This window comes from Diospyros lotus, chromosome 9, assembly GCF_014633365.1.
Source record: "Diospyros lotus cultivar Yz01 chromosome 9, ASM1463336v1, whole genome shotgun sequence".
Classification (NCBI taxonomy): Eukaryota; Viridiplantae; Streptophyta; class Magnoliopsida; order Ericales; family Ebenaceae; genus Diospyros; species Diospyros lotus.
This window is the reverse complement of record NC_068346.1, coordinates 20282972-20299477: the sequence shown is the minus strand read 5'-3', so window position 1 is coordinate 20299477 and position 16506 is coordinate 20282972. Positions and strand designations below refer to the sequence as shown.

The following is a 16506-nucleotide window of genomic DNA, read 5'->3' as shown; positions in this document are numbered from 1 at the left end:
TATCAATAATATACTATATATCATAAAACCTATAATTACCTATGAACAAGATTGTGAATACCTAATGGTATATGTCACAAACAAACATTTATCCCATTCAACAAAATAGATCTCGTACTTTTATAAAATATGGGCAAGATTTGGTTTCTCAATTATTAAACTCTTACTTCTTTTAAAAATATATCTATATATGATGAAATATAATAATATGTATGTATTCTTGTTTTAGAATGACACTTGGAATCTCTCTTATCATGGCAATTGTTGAATTATTATAAAAAAAAAAAAAAAATGATCATCATCATTGTCTGTTCTTGGCACGATACTATTTATTAGGAGGCTTGGAATTTTTTTATTTTTTTTTAAAGATATATGGTTCTCCTTTTAACTAAATAGATAGCTATACGTTCAACATTCCTTGTCCGTTGGACCACACAAAATATTTTTCTTGTTCTATATACTAAGCCTCAAAAAGGTGGGGGGGGGGGGGGGGGGGGGGGGGGGAATCTAGATATGTTTTTTTTTTTTTTTGGTATTTAAACAACCTGGATACTTGAAATTTGAATGTCCAAATATTATTTGAACTCGCCAGTAGCTTAACAAGTCAGCCTATAAACTCCCGATAGCAGAAACATGCGAAAGTATTGTTTCATCTATCTTTATGTATTTTACTTATTAATTCCTCTTGCCATAATAAGAGATTTTACATTCAAGTGAATAACAAATGTATAAGCAAGCAATGCATGCATGCATAAATTGTACAAATAGGCTGTTCCATTTAATAAGGTGGTTTTGAAATCCATCCTAAACAAAAACATTTATAAATTATAATATGAAGTGCAGGCAGGAACATGCCGAAATTGCTTGATAAGTTGCAGGCAGAGGCTCAACACCAACCAAGCTAGCTAGCTAGCTACAATGACCAAACACTGTCATCAAATACCACAACAAAAGCTGATATATATCAATCAGAGCCCACATAATAATGAAAGTTCACTTGCATTATTATTCGCTCCACAGAGACGTAAAAAAATGTCTGAAACGTTTCAACGCTGTGTAAAAAAAATAAAAATAAAAAGGTTGAAGGCTGGCTCTCCTAAATATCAGCCATCATCAACCTTTTGGCATCAGTCAGATGATTTACTAGCTAACAATGACCTACTTATGCTGTTACAAATACATAGCATTCATTTCCTGTTATTATCCATCTTCTTCTTTGCACAACAAAGAAGCCAGCTGCTCCGTGTTAAATCTATAGTAGTTATAATTCTGCTCATAAACGCGGAAAGAGATAACGGGATTCCCCTTAAGCTTGGATCTTAATTTTGGCAACACCAGGCGAACATTTCTTTCGACCAGTTTTGCTAAGTGCACAAACACAAGTCTCAAGAAGCTCGTAGTCTTCATCCCAAAACAGCATGGATGCCATCTCAGGGTTGTCCAATAGCATCTTTGAGGTCAGAAACCCTGCGATTGTCCATGTCTGGTAAAGTCGAGATTGCTTCCCTATGAATCTCCCATTATGTGCGTCATAGTATTCAGGCCACCGATCTACTGAGAGCCTCTTCTCAGCCACGTCTATTGCCTTTCTTGCTAATTCTGGTTTCTTCATCTTAATGCAAGCCAACGTGAACTGGGAATATTGAGCAGTAGCAGGAATTAGAGAACATCGTTAAAACTCCAGATCAAGGTGGTGGTCAGGCCTCATTACAGCAGGATCAAGGATTTTATTACTCACTAATTACTTCTTTAGAGGATCAATTCTGTATTCCAGTTTCATATAAATGTACATACATCAATTTTCAAAATTAAAACGGCAGTACACACATAAATATGGTAAGACTAAATCAGTGGTGATGACATTTATATTAACATTGTAGAACTACTTTTCTTGCATCGTAGTTTTCTCCACTCCAAATTCCAAAATAGAGATTATGAAATCACTATTTAATCAAACCATACCTGCCATAAAAGAGTCGGCCAGGATCCACCATTGTGATATGACCACGAGCTGCAAGTATGCAAGGAAATTTTACTATGTACTACCATGGGTAATAGCTATTAAAGATCCAAGAGATACAAGAAACCATTAAAACCTTAAGCACACTTACGTATTCTTTGGGTCACCTCCAGTGATTATTCGCCATTCCTCATACTCCAAGGCAGGGAAACATATCTTTAGAGGCATTTGTGCCACAAGATCATCCCATTTGGCCTCAATCAAATTCAGAATACCCTCGTTCTGATTTGGGGTACCCAAAGATGAAACAATGGACCAAAGATTTCCAAGCATGAAGACTCTAAAATCCATGTGACCAGGTTGAAGATTGCCAATAAAATACCCACCTTCCTCGGGAATCCAATCTACCAGCCAAGAAGGAATTTGGTCGGGATAGATGTTGAACTTATTGATGGCATCAGTAGAGTACTCCTCTGTCTTGTAACGATAAATTTCATTTATTTTCTTCATATCCACCCAATAGTACTCTCTGATATGAAATGACAATGCGCTAAGACGATTATTAATTGCTGCCACCAAGTTCTTGGTTCCATCATTGACAATAAGCATCTCACGGGAGCAACGCAGAGCTGAGTAGAATAGAGCCTAACAAAATCAAGTGCATCAAGGAATCAATAGACCAATCGAGGAAGAAATAAAATAAGATGCATATAGAAGTAGTTATATATATATATACATACATAAAACATGTAAACAATCCTTAGCCGACTCAAAATGACATTTTTTTTATCCGTTTCCCCTATTTTGCCTGAAGGCAGCAGGAAAGACACTGTGGGGGTAGAGCCTGGTATTCATCATTCAAAAACCAATAGGAGTCGAGTCAAAATGAAAGAATGGCTCCACCAGTCTCCCAACCAAGGGCATTCATTGCATTCTGCCAGAAGGGATAACCAGGAGTGACATATCTGTAAGATTCATTGGCTAAATTCATAGAGAGACTGCTTATTACACCTACAACACCTCCCTCCCTTCCTCGTCTGCTTTTTGCCATAATTGTAATGGCCCTCCCATCACAAAAAAGAATCCACAATTGGACATGATCCATGCAGAAAAACACTTCTCATCCCCACAATTCCACAACATGGTGAAATAACTCTCTATCAGGAAACCATAGCTCTTTATGCTATCAGTAAAAGTCACTGCAAATCACATAAGACTTTTCCAGTTACCTGTTACACTTTTTTCGTTACCAATCTTGGCAATATCATCATTTTATTTGAATCAAATGAAAAAATGACATTAGAAAAACAAAGAATGAATGTTGGAAATTGCAATCTTCACCAGACACTAGCTTTAGGTAAATTGGAAAACAAAAAAACTCATTTCAGTAAAAAGTCCCTCACCCACTGGCGGTACCATGATCAATGAAACTGACCCTTGCACTATCTTATGATTTTTCTTATTGAAAGACATGACAATGCTTAATCAGACGGCTAAACCAGTATCCAGGGAAACATGCATCATAGGGTACTTGAAGGAGTAGATTATTAAACAAGAGCAAAAATCCCTAGCTTAACAGAGGATGCCAGAGCAACTGGCAGGTGACTGAAATTTCAAAAGATTGTGGCAGCCTCAAAAGTCATTGACTACTAAAATATATGAACATATTTTCATCTTTTCCAGACATAAATCAATGCTCAATAAATTTAAAATGCTGGCTGTTTTGACATTTTAAAAGCTGAGAAACACTAGAAGCATCAAATAGAAAGTAATCAGCTTCTATAATACTATAATCTTTTATAATGTATTCCGATAACAAGTACAGATAACCACAGAAACCACTTTAAATACTACTGCTTGATTCACCATTTAAGTAAACTAAATCCTAGAGACAATTATGACACATTTATCACATATATGTGGCAATCTAATTGGAAGACAGTTTGAAAGATCATGTCAGAGTCAAGTCTTGAGAAACAATCATCAGAGAATAAGGACAGCTGTGCCAATTCAAGAAAGATTTTAATCCGACAAACTTCATCTACGATCCAACACAAAGAAATCCAGCAGTAACATGAATACATGAATAAGAAAAGTTGTGAACTTTTTTATAAGCAAAATCTCCAACTTACTTGGATTTCAAGAGGATGGCCATGAATTCCCATCCGCCTATCAATCATGCAGGAACCATCGGTCACTAAAAGAGAAGGGAACATATCAAACCCATCTGTTAAGCATAAGTTAAGGATCAGTCTTATCCCTGTCTGCACATCCACCCTCTCTTGCAGTGTATAGTCCCCAGTCAGCCTCCCATAAGCTCTCAACAAAATAATCCACCACAACCCTGTCACATAAGTCAAGACAGTTACCCATGCTATTAAAACCAAGATTCTAATTGTTGCTTCAACGTGAAGTTACTATATGGAAAGACCTAAAACTGATAACAATGTAAGTCCTTAAATGATAAATTGACAGTAAATAACAATAATTAAAGAGATACATAACAGCAACAATATCAAAAAATCTCTATATGCAACTATAAATATAAACGTTGTAATTGGAAAGTTAACTTTGTCTTACCAGAATCAACAGGTGCAACACGTCCAATGGCTGATTCACCAAAATCTGGGTCCAAGACATCCTCATAGGCTCCATCAGTTCCATCAAGAGGTACACTTTTCACTTTAAAACTTGCTGGCATCAACCCCTGCCCAGGGCTGTAGCAGTCCACTGTCTTTTCCCAACTCTAAGCATGAAATGGGGAAGCATTTATTAAACTAAAATTAAATTTGAAACTCACATAAGAATTCCATAAATAATTTATAGCTCAGGAGTTCCCAGTGACTGTAATAACATAGAAGGTGAAGGAATATTACTTTCAAATCACCAAAAATTCAATGAGTTGGCAGAAATCCAGCCATTATAATGGACTTGTACTATTATAAGAATGGCACAAGGAATATTTTCTTTCAAATCACCAAAATTTCAATGAGTTGGCAGAAATCCAGCCATTATAATGGACTTGCACTATTATAAGAATGGCACAAGGAATATTTTCTTTCAAATCACCAAAAATTCAAATGAGTTGGTAGAAATCCAGCCATTGTAATGGACTTGTACTATTATAAAAATGGCACTGTGAAAATACTAAATTAGTCAAAATGTGGCATGCCATTGCTAAATAGCTCCAGTTGAAGAGTAAAAACGCATTACCAACAAAATGGTATGTGCCTAAAATTGGGGGCATTTTGATGATCAACAGTGATTTATGAACACTGTGGTCCTAGGAATGTGTTTGGAAGGGTCATGATAATGAACACAGCATGGCAACATTTAGTAATGCCATGTTAAAGTCGGTGGGGTGGGCTACCAACTTTATGTCTACCCAAAAAAGAAAAGAATTTGAGAATCCTTCCCTTTTTGGTCCAATATCCTTCTAGATTTTACAAAAATGCCAAAGTGCACATATTGGTCACCTAGTACAAATTATTATTATAGCAAACCTCTACAAATAGCAACACTCCTACACGACCACTGTATATGGGAAAAGAAACAACTTTTCCTGTTGTAATATAGATATGATAATGTTTACACAACACCCCCCAAAAAATTCAAAATTAACCATTCTGCATAGAGCGCTAATAATATCTACTTAGCATTTGATGTCACTAAACTTTTCCTTGCATTAGCATATTCACGTGCAAATTGTTCACTAGGAAAGGCTGCTAGAGCAGTGGACATCAGTAAACCAAATGCAGTTGAGATTCAACAAAATAGTAATTCCAAGTCACTGCTAAACTACTCCAGATTCAACAAGAAATGCATAACTTTGAATCTCAGCCATATCCATATTCAAAATGAAATCAATAGAAGCAACTTCCTGTGAAAGAGAACTGAGAAATTTCGCTAGTAAATAGGGAACAGGTATAAGTTTGTGATGAAGGAAAGAAAAAGATAGAATACCTGCAACTGCAAAGTGTGGAGTAGAAAATTCTTGACGATCTCACCTTCTCCATTGAGCAAGAATGCAAGTGCTGAAGGGACAAAATCACGAATAAACACCTGATCATAGTTTAATGGTTGCTTGTCAGCAGGATCACTTGCTGCAACAGTCCCAACAGGATTTCCACAGTAGTTCACAATAGCGCCTCGAAGCAACTGCCAAGCTTCCTTTTCAATCTCAGACACCTCCCTCTCAGATATTGAGATCTCCTCTCCATTCAAACGTTTTAAATTATCTAAATTGACCTTTGACTCATTTACTTCTACCCTAGACTCTTCATCCACCACATCCGGTCCCCTGTCTATCCTCTCAACTACCAGAGGCTTCACATTCAAGCCTCCCTGAATGTAAATACTCTCAAATCCTTTCTGATTAATATGGCTTTCTACAGAAGTTGAATGGTTCCTAAAATCAGACGCCACATTAGCTATCACTAAGACACGCTTGGTTTTATCAATGCTGGAGCTGGTAAAAGCCCTAGATTGACCCCACACCGAATCAGACACATAAAAAGCCTTCCGATTCGGATCATTCACACGCCTAAACCCTAAGATCTTACTTCTACAACGGCGAACACGACTGGAACTGCGCACTTTGAATTGTGATTTCGACAAATTATCATCAATCAAATGGTTACACTTCCGAAATGAAAATCCAAATACAGAGGAATTCCTATAACCAACCAGAATTCTACAACAGGGCTTCATTGTTGAAATCCCGAGACAACCGCTCGTATTCATTTTTTTTTTTCTTTTTCTTTCCGTATGTCAAGAATAATCAAATCAATTCAGTATCTTTGTAGTTAGCTTACTGGACAATACACGTAAATTGCGCGCGCGCGCGTATACATAAATTATATGTACACAGATCTGTTATTCCTGAAATCGGAATCAACAGACTAAATTTCTAGCTAAATCCGAGGGGATTACTACGAGTTAAGGAGCAGATTAGAATAAAAACTAAACTGATTGTAATTGCTATTACTTACAGTTGATGACGGAGAGAAGAGACGATGAGAATGAACAGAGATTTGCGTAAGGTGGAGAGTCGGAGCCAGGAGAGGATGCGTTTAAATAGGAGAAGGAAGGATGAGAAAGTTCGTTCAAAGTGCTGGTTTTGAACTTGCCAATTTACGAAAGTACCCTTGCACGTGCCAATGGATTTTTAATTGTTACGGAACGTGATTTTACCGAAACGACCTTCTCTCCGGCAAAAAATCTGGGTACGGAGGAGGGCGTAACCGTCAATTCGAGTCTGGGAAAATGAAAGGATAAGGTAGGGTCGGCTCTGAAACCGTGTAAAAAAATGTGAGGAAATTTAGAAAGCGAAAGTTTTGGCTCTTTCCTTTATTTTCCTTTTTATTTTTTTATTTTTTTTAATTCTTGACCTTTTTGTTTTTTTATATTTACTTTGCTTTCTTTCCTCGCAAATATCCACTAAATATCCGTCATGTTATCTCGTCAAAGGGGCAACGTAGAACGTAGAATAGGTTCATATTGCCATTTTATGTTATATTAATTATTATATTATATTATGTTGTTAAATGATTATTATTTATAAAATTAATATTAAAAATATAATAATATTTTAATAATTGAGCGTGCTATGATGTTATATTTATTAATGTTAAAATTAAATAATAAATATAAACTATTTTAAAAAATTAAAAATTCAAAAACTAAAGTGACAATCGGTAATCAAAAGATTCAAAATCAAATATGGAATATTTAATTGATAAATTAAAATTGAAACTAAAAAGAATAAATAAATAAATATATATATATGGACCAACGCGAAAGCAAAAAAGTAAAAAGAGAATCATCAGGAAAAATTAAAATTAAAATTAAAAGAAAAGATAAAATATAAATATACCATTCGTATTTAGATGACACCCCAAAGGAAACGTGTTAGTCTTTATCTTGGAGAGTTATAATGGACAGAGAAAGGGGAGAGGAGAGAATCGGGAAAGGGGGAAAAAGTGAGAAGAACAAGTTAAAAGCGAAGAGACGACTATTCTAATATTATAATAATGTAAAAGATAATACTTTTGAATTAAAAATTATTTTAAAATATTAATACTACTAAAATTAAAAAATAAAAAGAACCCTCTTAAATTTCTAAAGGAAGAAGGAAATTTTGATGGAAAAGTCTTGAGTGCTAGAAAAAGTGATTGACAAGCTTATCGAATGAGGATAAAAGGACGAAATTACTCCCACCCACTTTGTAAATTTGCAAGTCACACTGTCCTGCTCTCTCCCCTCCCCTCGCATGGCCGTCGCCGCCTTGTCGCAGCACTCAGCTCCCCATCGCGCCTCGCTGCCCTCGCATAGCCTTTCGTCACCTCGCTACCATAGTCGCCTCGCTATGCAGCGATGGTCAACAAGGCGAGGGCAGTGAGACACGACGGTGAGCTGATGGCAACAGCGAGACAGTGGCGACCATGGAAGGAGAGAGAAGAGAGCATGGCAATGGCTTGCAAATTTATAAAGTAGACAGGGACAATTTCATCATTTTGCCCATATTCAATAATCACGTCTGTAAAGTTGTCTGTCCCTGTAGAACAACTCAATTTTGATGGTCAAACTGTGGTGTCAGAAGGATATGAGGTGGGACCTACTTTGTTTTTTTAATTTTTTTCTCCATCCAATCTTGTACTTTGACTTTTCCAAAGAGAAAAGGGGCAGTACATGTATTTTCACATCAAGTAATGCTATTCATCTAGAGTTGATCTATAATTTAGGTGATATTTTTTTATTAAGTAATAAAAATATATACAATAAAGATTGATACTTGCACATTTTTATCACCGGATAAAAAGATATCATATAGATTAAAATTCATCTTTAATCTAGGTAAATAACATTATTTTTTCACATCTAATGCATTAAATGTTCCGGATAAGTTGAGTGGAGTGTGTTAAGAGGAGATGAATTTAGTAAGTTGGGTAAGGTGAGTTAAGATAAAAAAAAATGACTAAAAATAATATAAAGTTTATTATAAATATTATATATAAGTTTTAATGATTTAAAATATTTAAATATAAACAAAAATTCAATTAAAATTATGTATTTTATTTCCTTCAATCACCTGCACATAGAGTTTAATTATTATTATTTTTTTACTTTCTCCTATCAGTTGTACGTAACGCAAGTATATATAATTAATAAATTTATTTTATAAAAATATTTAAAAGGAACATAAAAATAAAAATATTTTTCAAAATATATTTTCTATGTATATGTAAATATAAAGTAAGAAAAAGCAAAGAAGAGTATATATAAATATTTATGTTAGTTGTTGGTCCCTTAGGGTATGGTCACTCAAAATTGGGGTAAATTGAGTGATTAAAATTTTTCTCAATTTTAATAAATATTATTAATTAATAATTTTATTAAAAAAATATATATTTAATAAATATAATAAATTATATTTAAAATTAATAATAAATGTAAGCCACAAAATATAATAAAAATAAATAAAATGAGGCACAATACAATTTATAATGGTTCGGTGTTTTCACACACACCTAGTCTACTCTCCCAAGGTCTAGCCACCATTGGGGTTCTACTAAAATAATTTTACCAAAATTTTCACACTAACTCACCCTGAAAACTAGATACACACCTAGATTACAATTGATTTTAAGCAACCATTACACCAAGATTTTTTTCCTAGCTTATTTTGGAAACTAGATTTACCTAAATTTTAATGGTTTTAGGAAACCTATACGATACAATAGTAATTTAAATGTTACAAATAATTTTTTCACACTTGAACACAAATAAACAATTAAGAACAAATTATACAAGGCAATAATATTAAATAAATTTGTAAGCTCAAATAGAGAAGTTCGGATTTGTCGTAGAAGACTTGAAGAACTTTTCCCCTCTTACCTTATGGCTCTTCGGTGGATATGCAATAATATTTTGAGACCCTCGAATTGCTTGGATGTTTTGCTTGAGAGCGTTTGAGAGCTTTCGGGTGCTTTGAATATACAATGGAAGTATTTGGATGCTCAAAAAATGAGTTTGGGGGATATTTATAAGCATTTTAGCCACTAAAAAAATGGGTTAATATGAAGTTTGAAATTCAAAAAATATTTAAACTTTCACAAACAATAAGAAAACATGTCTCACTTTTAATTCAAAATAAATTTACTTTTAACATAAGAAATCAAGATTTGAAAATTTAAATATAAGCTTTTGAGACATAAATAATTAAAATATAAAAACATGTCTAAAAGTAATCTCATTTAATTCAAAATAAATTTACTTTTTGTATGAGTAAGAGAAAATTGTTAGAACAGGAGATGTTATGGCACACACCAAGAGGGGGGGTGAATTGGTATAATTAAAAGCTTGGTAGAAACTTGAAAACTTTTTGACCCAATTGAGGTTTTAGTGACTTAAAACATAGAACATATGAGATGATAAATGTAAAGCAAGAAGAATAAAAGACACAAAGGATTTATAGTGGTTCGGCTTAAACCAAGCCTAATCCACTAACTTAGCTCCCACTAAGGATTTTAAACCAATTCACTAAAACCTCCTACTTACACAAGTAGGCCCTTTAGCTACACAAGCTAGGAAATACAACCTCCCAATTTAATGGGCCCTCTAGCTACTGCTAGGAAAAATACAAACAATCGAATAGAGAATCTAAGAGTACAACTCTTAGTTACAATGATCTCTCAAAAATGATACAAGGCTTGAAGTAAATAATTACAAGTGAAGATCGAAGCTTTGAAGAGAGAAAATTAAAGCACAGACGATTTTAAATACAAATGAGAATAAAAGTAAGCTCAAATAATTTCATTCCCGTCCATTAGCCTTCTCTTGATCATCTATGATATGTATATATAAGTGTCCCACAAAGTTAAAGAGAAATATAGCCGTTTGGAGCCGTTGGGATTTGAAAAAATAGCCGTTGGAGCTTTCTGCAAAAAGAAATAGTCGACAGAAGAAATGCATAGTTGACTATTTTTACAAGTAAAGCAAGAAATAGTCGACAGACAAAACGAATAGTCGACTATCTTATAACACAAAATTTACAATAGTCGACAGACACATTTGTATAGTCGATAGATGCAGAAATATGAAGAAATTTTTGAATTTTATGAACAACAATAGTCGACAGACCAAAAGTCATAGTCGACTATCCTTACTCGATAGTCGACATATGGCAAAAATAGTCGACAGATGCCTTGAATAGTCGACAGAACAACCAAAATAGTCGACTATTTTGAGGCATAGTCAACAGAATGAAAAACATAGTCGACTATCCTTTTGAAAAGATTAAAAATTTATCAAATCCTCATTTGATTCTTTTGAATCCTCATTTTGATTATTTTGAAAGCAAGTTGAGATCATCAAAAGTATATTTTGAAACAAATCACTCTCAACAAGCAAGTTTTTCAAATCACTCTCAACCATACTCAATATTTCTTCTATAAGTTTTCATATCTTGCTTCAAAACTTATATACTAAAAATTCATTTTCTCATTCATATAATGCACATAGTAGAAATTGATTTTCATATAGTCATTTATCAAAACCATTCATTACCAAGAGATATTAGATATCAAAATACTAGGAGATAGTTTTCTAAAATGAACACTTTCTAAAATGAACACACTTTCAAAAACATGTTCTAGTTGGTCTTTTGCCTTAGAATTATTTTGACCAACGATTTCAAGGAGATTCTTTTTAGATCTTAAAACTTGTTTATGCTAATCTCCAAATAATATAAAAGATCATAGATCATTTTATCAAAGCACTTTGAAATTGATTTTTGTTTCCAAACCATATGCTTTGATTGAGAAAAAAATACATTTGAAAATTTTCATCATCAAAACTAAACACAAGAGTAAAATATCAAAAATATGTCTAAAAATAATTCTCCTTTAATTCAAAATTTGAAAATTCAAATATAACCTTTTGAGACATAAATGATTAAAACAAGAAAATATGTTTAAAAATAATTATTTTTTAATTCAAAATAAATTTACTTTTTTCATAAGTAAAAGAAAATATTTATATCATAAAAATATTTTTGTTAATCATCAAAATTTAATTAATATGAGCAAGTTAGCTTAACATTCTCCCATTTTTTAATGATGACAAAAAACATGATTTATGAGGTGATTAATGTAATAAAATATTTTTGAACTCCCTCTTAATTTTATACTATGAGCCCCCCTTTCAAAAATACTAATAACATAAAAATGTTTTGGATATAGCTTAATAGATAAAATAATTTTTAAGAGTTTTAAAGACCAAACTTGATTGTCAAATCTGATTGCCTTGATTGCACCTACTTGATGTCCTATCTCTCAGATATACTATTTCCTCACATACACGAAAAAATATTATAATACATTTTTCTCCCCCATACAAAAATAATATACAATTCACACTCTCATACATATAATCTTTCATCTCATAACATCTTATTCTTCTCCCATTTTTTGTCATAATAAAAAAGACATTGTTAACGAAGAAAATAAAGATTTAAACAATACAGTCCATGAGAGAAATTTACCAAGAATAATCCACATAAAAAATATGATGGATGATAAACAGAAAGTATTGATAATATAGATATAAGTGTTAAAAATAGTACAACATATACATCATGGAATTTCGTGCTGATCATTCCAACCATAGATCTAAGATTACACAACATAGAATATATCTATAAAGAAAGCAATCATAGAATAGTCAAAAGTACAGTAGCATTACAGAATCTACAAAGCAATTATCTAAGTCACCTATGTTGATAGCTTTGGATTTCGTCGATGCTCATTGCTGATGATGGTTGTCGAACACGACGGATCCAAGTTCATCGATATCATCTGGGAATGGGCACTGACTACTGCTAGTTTTAATTGGGTAAGGTTGTGAACTACCTCTCAGAAATAAGAAAACGACACATTTTCTTATTGGATGATTGGGTTTTCAATTTTCCAAATAGGGTTTGGATCATCCATGAGGAAAAATTCATTGTCATAATATGAGTTTGAATTGGTTTCTGGGTGAAACTAATTTTTAACATTAAGAGAATTTGCACAAGAGTTTACAAATAGTAATTCCTCCAATAAAAGTAGATGCAATTGAAGATCGACAACCTACTGTTGGAGGGAAAAAATGTAGGATACACAGCCATAAATAGGATTTTGAAGCCTAGCTTAAGCTTCATATAAGAGTGTAGCAACAACCCTATAATGGTCACTAACTAGAAGTTGGGTCAGGAGCTTTGAGGCATTACTGACACCAAAAACTTTACGAATAGTTGCAAAATCAGTAGGTCCTTTTTCATGACAGAAGAAATGGAAAATACGCATGATTAGGTATATTTTCTAGCAACTTTCATACATGGCATGAGAGTTCTAAGTTAGGATGATAACCCAATCCAAACTCACAAAATCATTTATACACTCAACTCGAGTTTAACTCAAATAAATCTTGCATTCATCGAGGTTTGGCTTATCTTGAGATTCAAGAACATTGGACACTGTCCTCGTCTTAACTCAAGATTAGATTTAGCTACTCATTTCCATTTTTAAAATAAATTGGCAAGAATTTAAATGACGGGAATTAAAAGACAGTATTTAAAAGACTATTTTTTAACCGACCATATAGGCGGTATATAATTTAAAGACAATAATTGAAAGACTATTTTGACCGACCATATAGGCGGTATATAATTGAAAGATAATAATTGAAATTGCAAGAATTTAAAGGCAGAAATTAACCGACCATTTAGGCGGTGGATAATGAAGTAACAATAAATGACATAAGAATTTAAATAAGAAAGAGAAGAAGTAAGATTTGCAAGAGAAAATAAAAGAGAACAAGAGCAATTAAAATAACTAAAATTTCATTCAAGAATAATCATCTCTTACAAGTGCACCTAAGTGCTCTATTTATAGGCTAAAAGATGTAATGGAAACCACTTAATTATATAATTTAATAATACAAAATATCTAATTGATGATGTAAGCAATGATGTCATTTTAACCATGATGTAAGCAATGATGTCATCTTATCCCATGATGTAAGCGATGATGTCATCCTATCCCATGATGTAAGCGATGATGTCATCCTATCCCATGATGTAAGCGATGATGTCATCCTATTTGTGGGACTTGGGATTTTCATATTTTTGGGCTTTGGGCCTTCTTTGTGTTGGGCTTGAGCTTAGGCTTGGGCTTGGGCCTTCCTTGTGTTGGGCTTGAGCTTGGGCTTGGGCTTGTCTTATGTTGGATTCTATTTGATTGTTGGGCCAAGTGCACATGAAACATCTTCTAGACTCCATAGTTGGCCCATGATTTTGAGCAACAATAATGGGTAATCCAACGTCTTCGATTTATGCCCCTAATTAATTGTAGAAGACAGCTTTCTTGCTTCATCCTGTAATAATATATAATGCAAATAATTATTTATTTTAAGCATAATTATAAAGCCAAAATAGCGATATAATTCATTAGGATATAGGAAATATTGACCCTTATCATGTTACAGCCTCCTCCCCTTAATAAAATTTCATCCTCAAAATTCTCATTGGTTCATTCAAACCACAAAGAAAAACACACATTCTCCAAAGAATTTGGTCTTTCAGATTTGCGCTCATTCTATTTTAACAAGGTGAGTTCGTAGCTCCCATGACATCATCCAACATTATCTTTAAGACATTCTATGTCATCATTTTCCAGTATCCCAACAAGTTCAAGGCCATTAAGTACACCATCAGGTTTTACACTTTAACACATCTCCCTAATCCATCATCTCATTTGGGCCATGTCATGACCACAAGCGCCTTAACTAGCTCAAACACATTAAGAGCATCATCCAGATACCTTCATTATATTGTCATAATTCAAGTGTCATCCTAAGGCCATCTCGTGCCCACATCACACTTCTAATTGGTAACATCTCTACCACACATTAGTCTAGGGACGTGCTCAGAACGCATGGGTGTTTAATCCCAGTAATAACTTGATTCATAGGACTGTGCTCAATGAACATATTAAATTCACACTTGCTTCCATTCACAAATAGTTCAGTGCTACCTTAAGGATCACTTGGGGGTAAATTAAATCCTCATCTAGCAGATTTGCATTTGCAAATGAACTCCTGTTACTCAGTTTGCTTAATTTTTTTTCCATGTTTCTTCTACACTCCCTTTTCTATAGCTCTTCGTCATCTGCACCACATATCCATAAGCTCCAATATTCAACACATTCAAGTTCTTATTACTAGTATGATCACCAAGGTTTGTCCTAATTACGCACCACCAGGGGTCTCTATTCACCCATCAGAGTTGGTTAAACTGACTATCCTTTTCTCTCAACTCGATTGTATCTAGTTCCTTTCCAGGCACACTTTAGGATTCCCAAAGTAAATATCCTTCAGACTTATTCAGATTATTTTCTCCATAACATTTCCTTTGTTCCAATCCATTGTGTATATACTATGGCAACAATCCACTCGATTTAGTAAATAGCTGAGGGAGAAAATGCCTCATTCCCTTTTCCATCCTTTATTACTAACAGGTAACCTACCAGACATCACGTCCTTTAAGTCACTCGATGTGGATGCAGTTAACCTCCAATGCTACCGATGAATTTCCTTTGCTGACAGCTAAGTTGATATAACACCAACAAGACCAAGCATAAATTCTAACCAAAGATGATTAGAATACTCGACTCATGCGGTCCATAAGCGTCATTAGCACGTTAGTCAATCCATAACATCATAAGATGAACTACCCTACCCAACTTGGGTAACAGGGTATTTATACCTAATGATAACCTTCTCATTCCATGCATGACATTCCTTGACCACTCTTAGATCCTTTTTTTTTTGCCTCACACATATAATATACATGCACCTCAAGGAACACTCTTGGACGAGATAACGATCAATGGACTCAAGCGGCAATTCATTGCTAGCCTCAATTTCTGGCTTAGAAGGTAACTCTCCCCAGAGATATACCTGGGTATTCCTTTATGTCCTGACATGCTCTCTACACCCGTCCATACCCAACACTTTTGAGTTTCGTTTATCGACATAACCACCAATGACTACCCCAACTGGGTAGCCTAGACCTTATCCATCAAGTCTCGTTCACTTAATTGTTCACTTTCCACAAAATCTAACTACACTCGCCACAGGGACGATAACTCCCCACTTAGAGTTACGGCGATATTCCAAATCTTTAATGATTGCGAATTTATCAATAGCATAATTTGGCCTCATTGCCTACACAGTGCCTAATCCGCATTCAAGTAAATGCCCAAGTGTCACATGACAACCATCCTCAAATCACATTTAGGCCATTTAGATACAAAACTCCCAATTCATTTCATCGTCATACACAACAACAGACTTTAGTGTCCACCTATTTACACAGCCTGTAACCACACTAATGTATTTCTTTTCTTACTTCACCATCTTTCAACTCTAATACCACTAACTCGGTATCACATTTAAACATTCATTTATATAGTTAATCGTTTCAATTCCATCTTCAGATATAAACT

At 34.0% G+C, this 16506-nt stretch overlaps 1 protein-coding gene across 1 annotated transcript; it reads right to left on the bottom strand.

Annotated features, from left to right (window-relative positions):
• Positions 1-983: 983 nt before the first annotated feature.
• Positions 984-7018, bottom strand: LOC127809970 (alkaline/neutral invertase A, mitochondrial-like). The gene is made up of 6 exons (XM_052349179.1): positions 5924-7018; positions 4541-4706; positions 4093-4304; positions 2112-2605; positions 1963-2011; positions 984-1633 (listed from the first exon to the last, which is right to left on the bottom strand). The coding sequence occupies exons 1-6, from the start codon at positions 6701-6703 to the stop codon at positions 1307-1309; spliced, it is 2028 nt and encodes a 675-aa protein (XP_052205139.1). The 5' UTR covers positions 6704-7018; the 3' UTR covers positions 984-1306.
• Positions 7019-16506: the final 9488 nt, after the last annotated feature.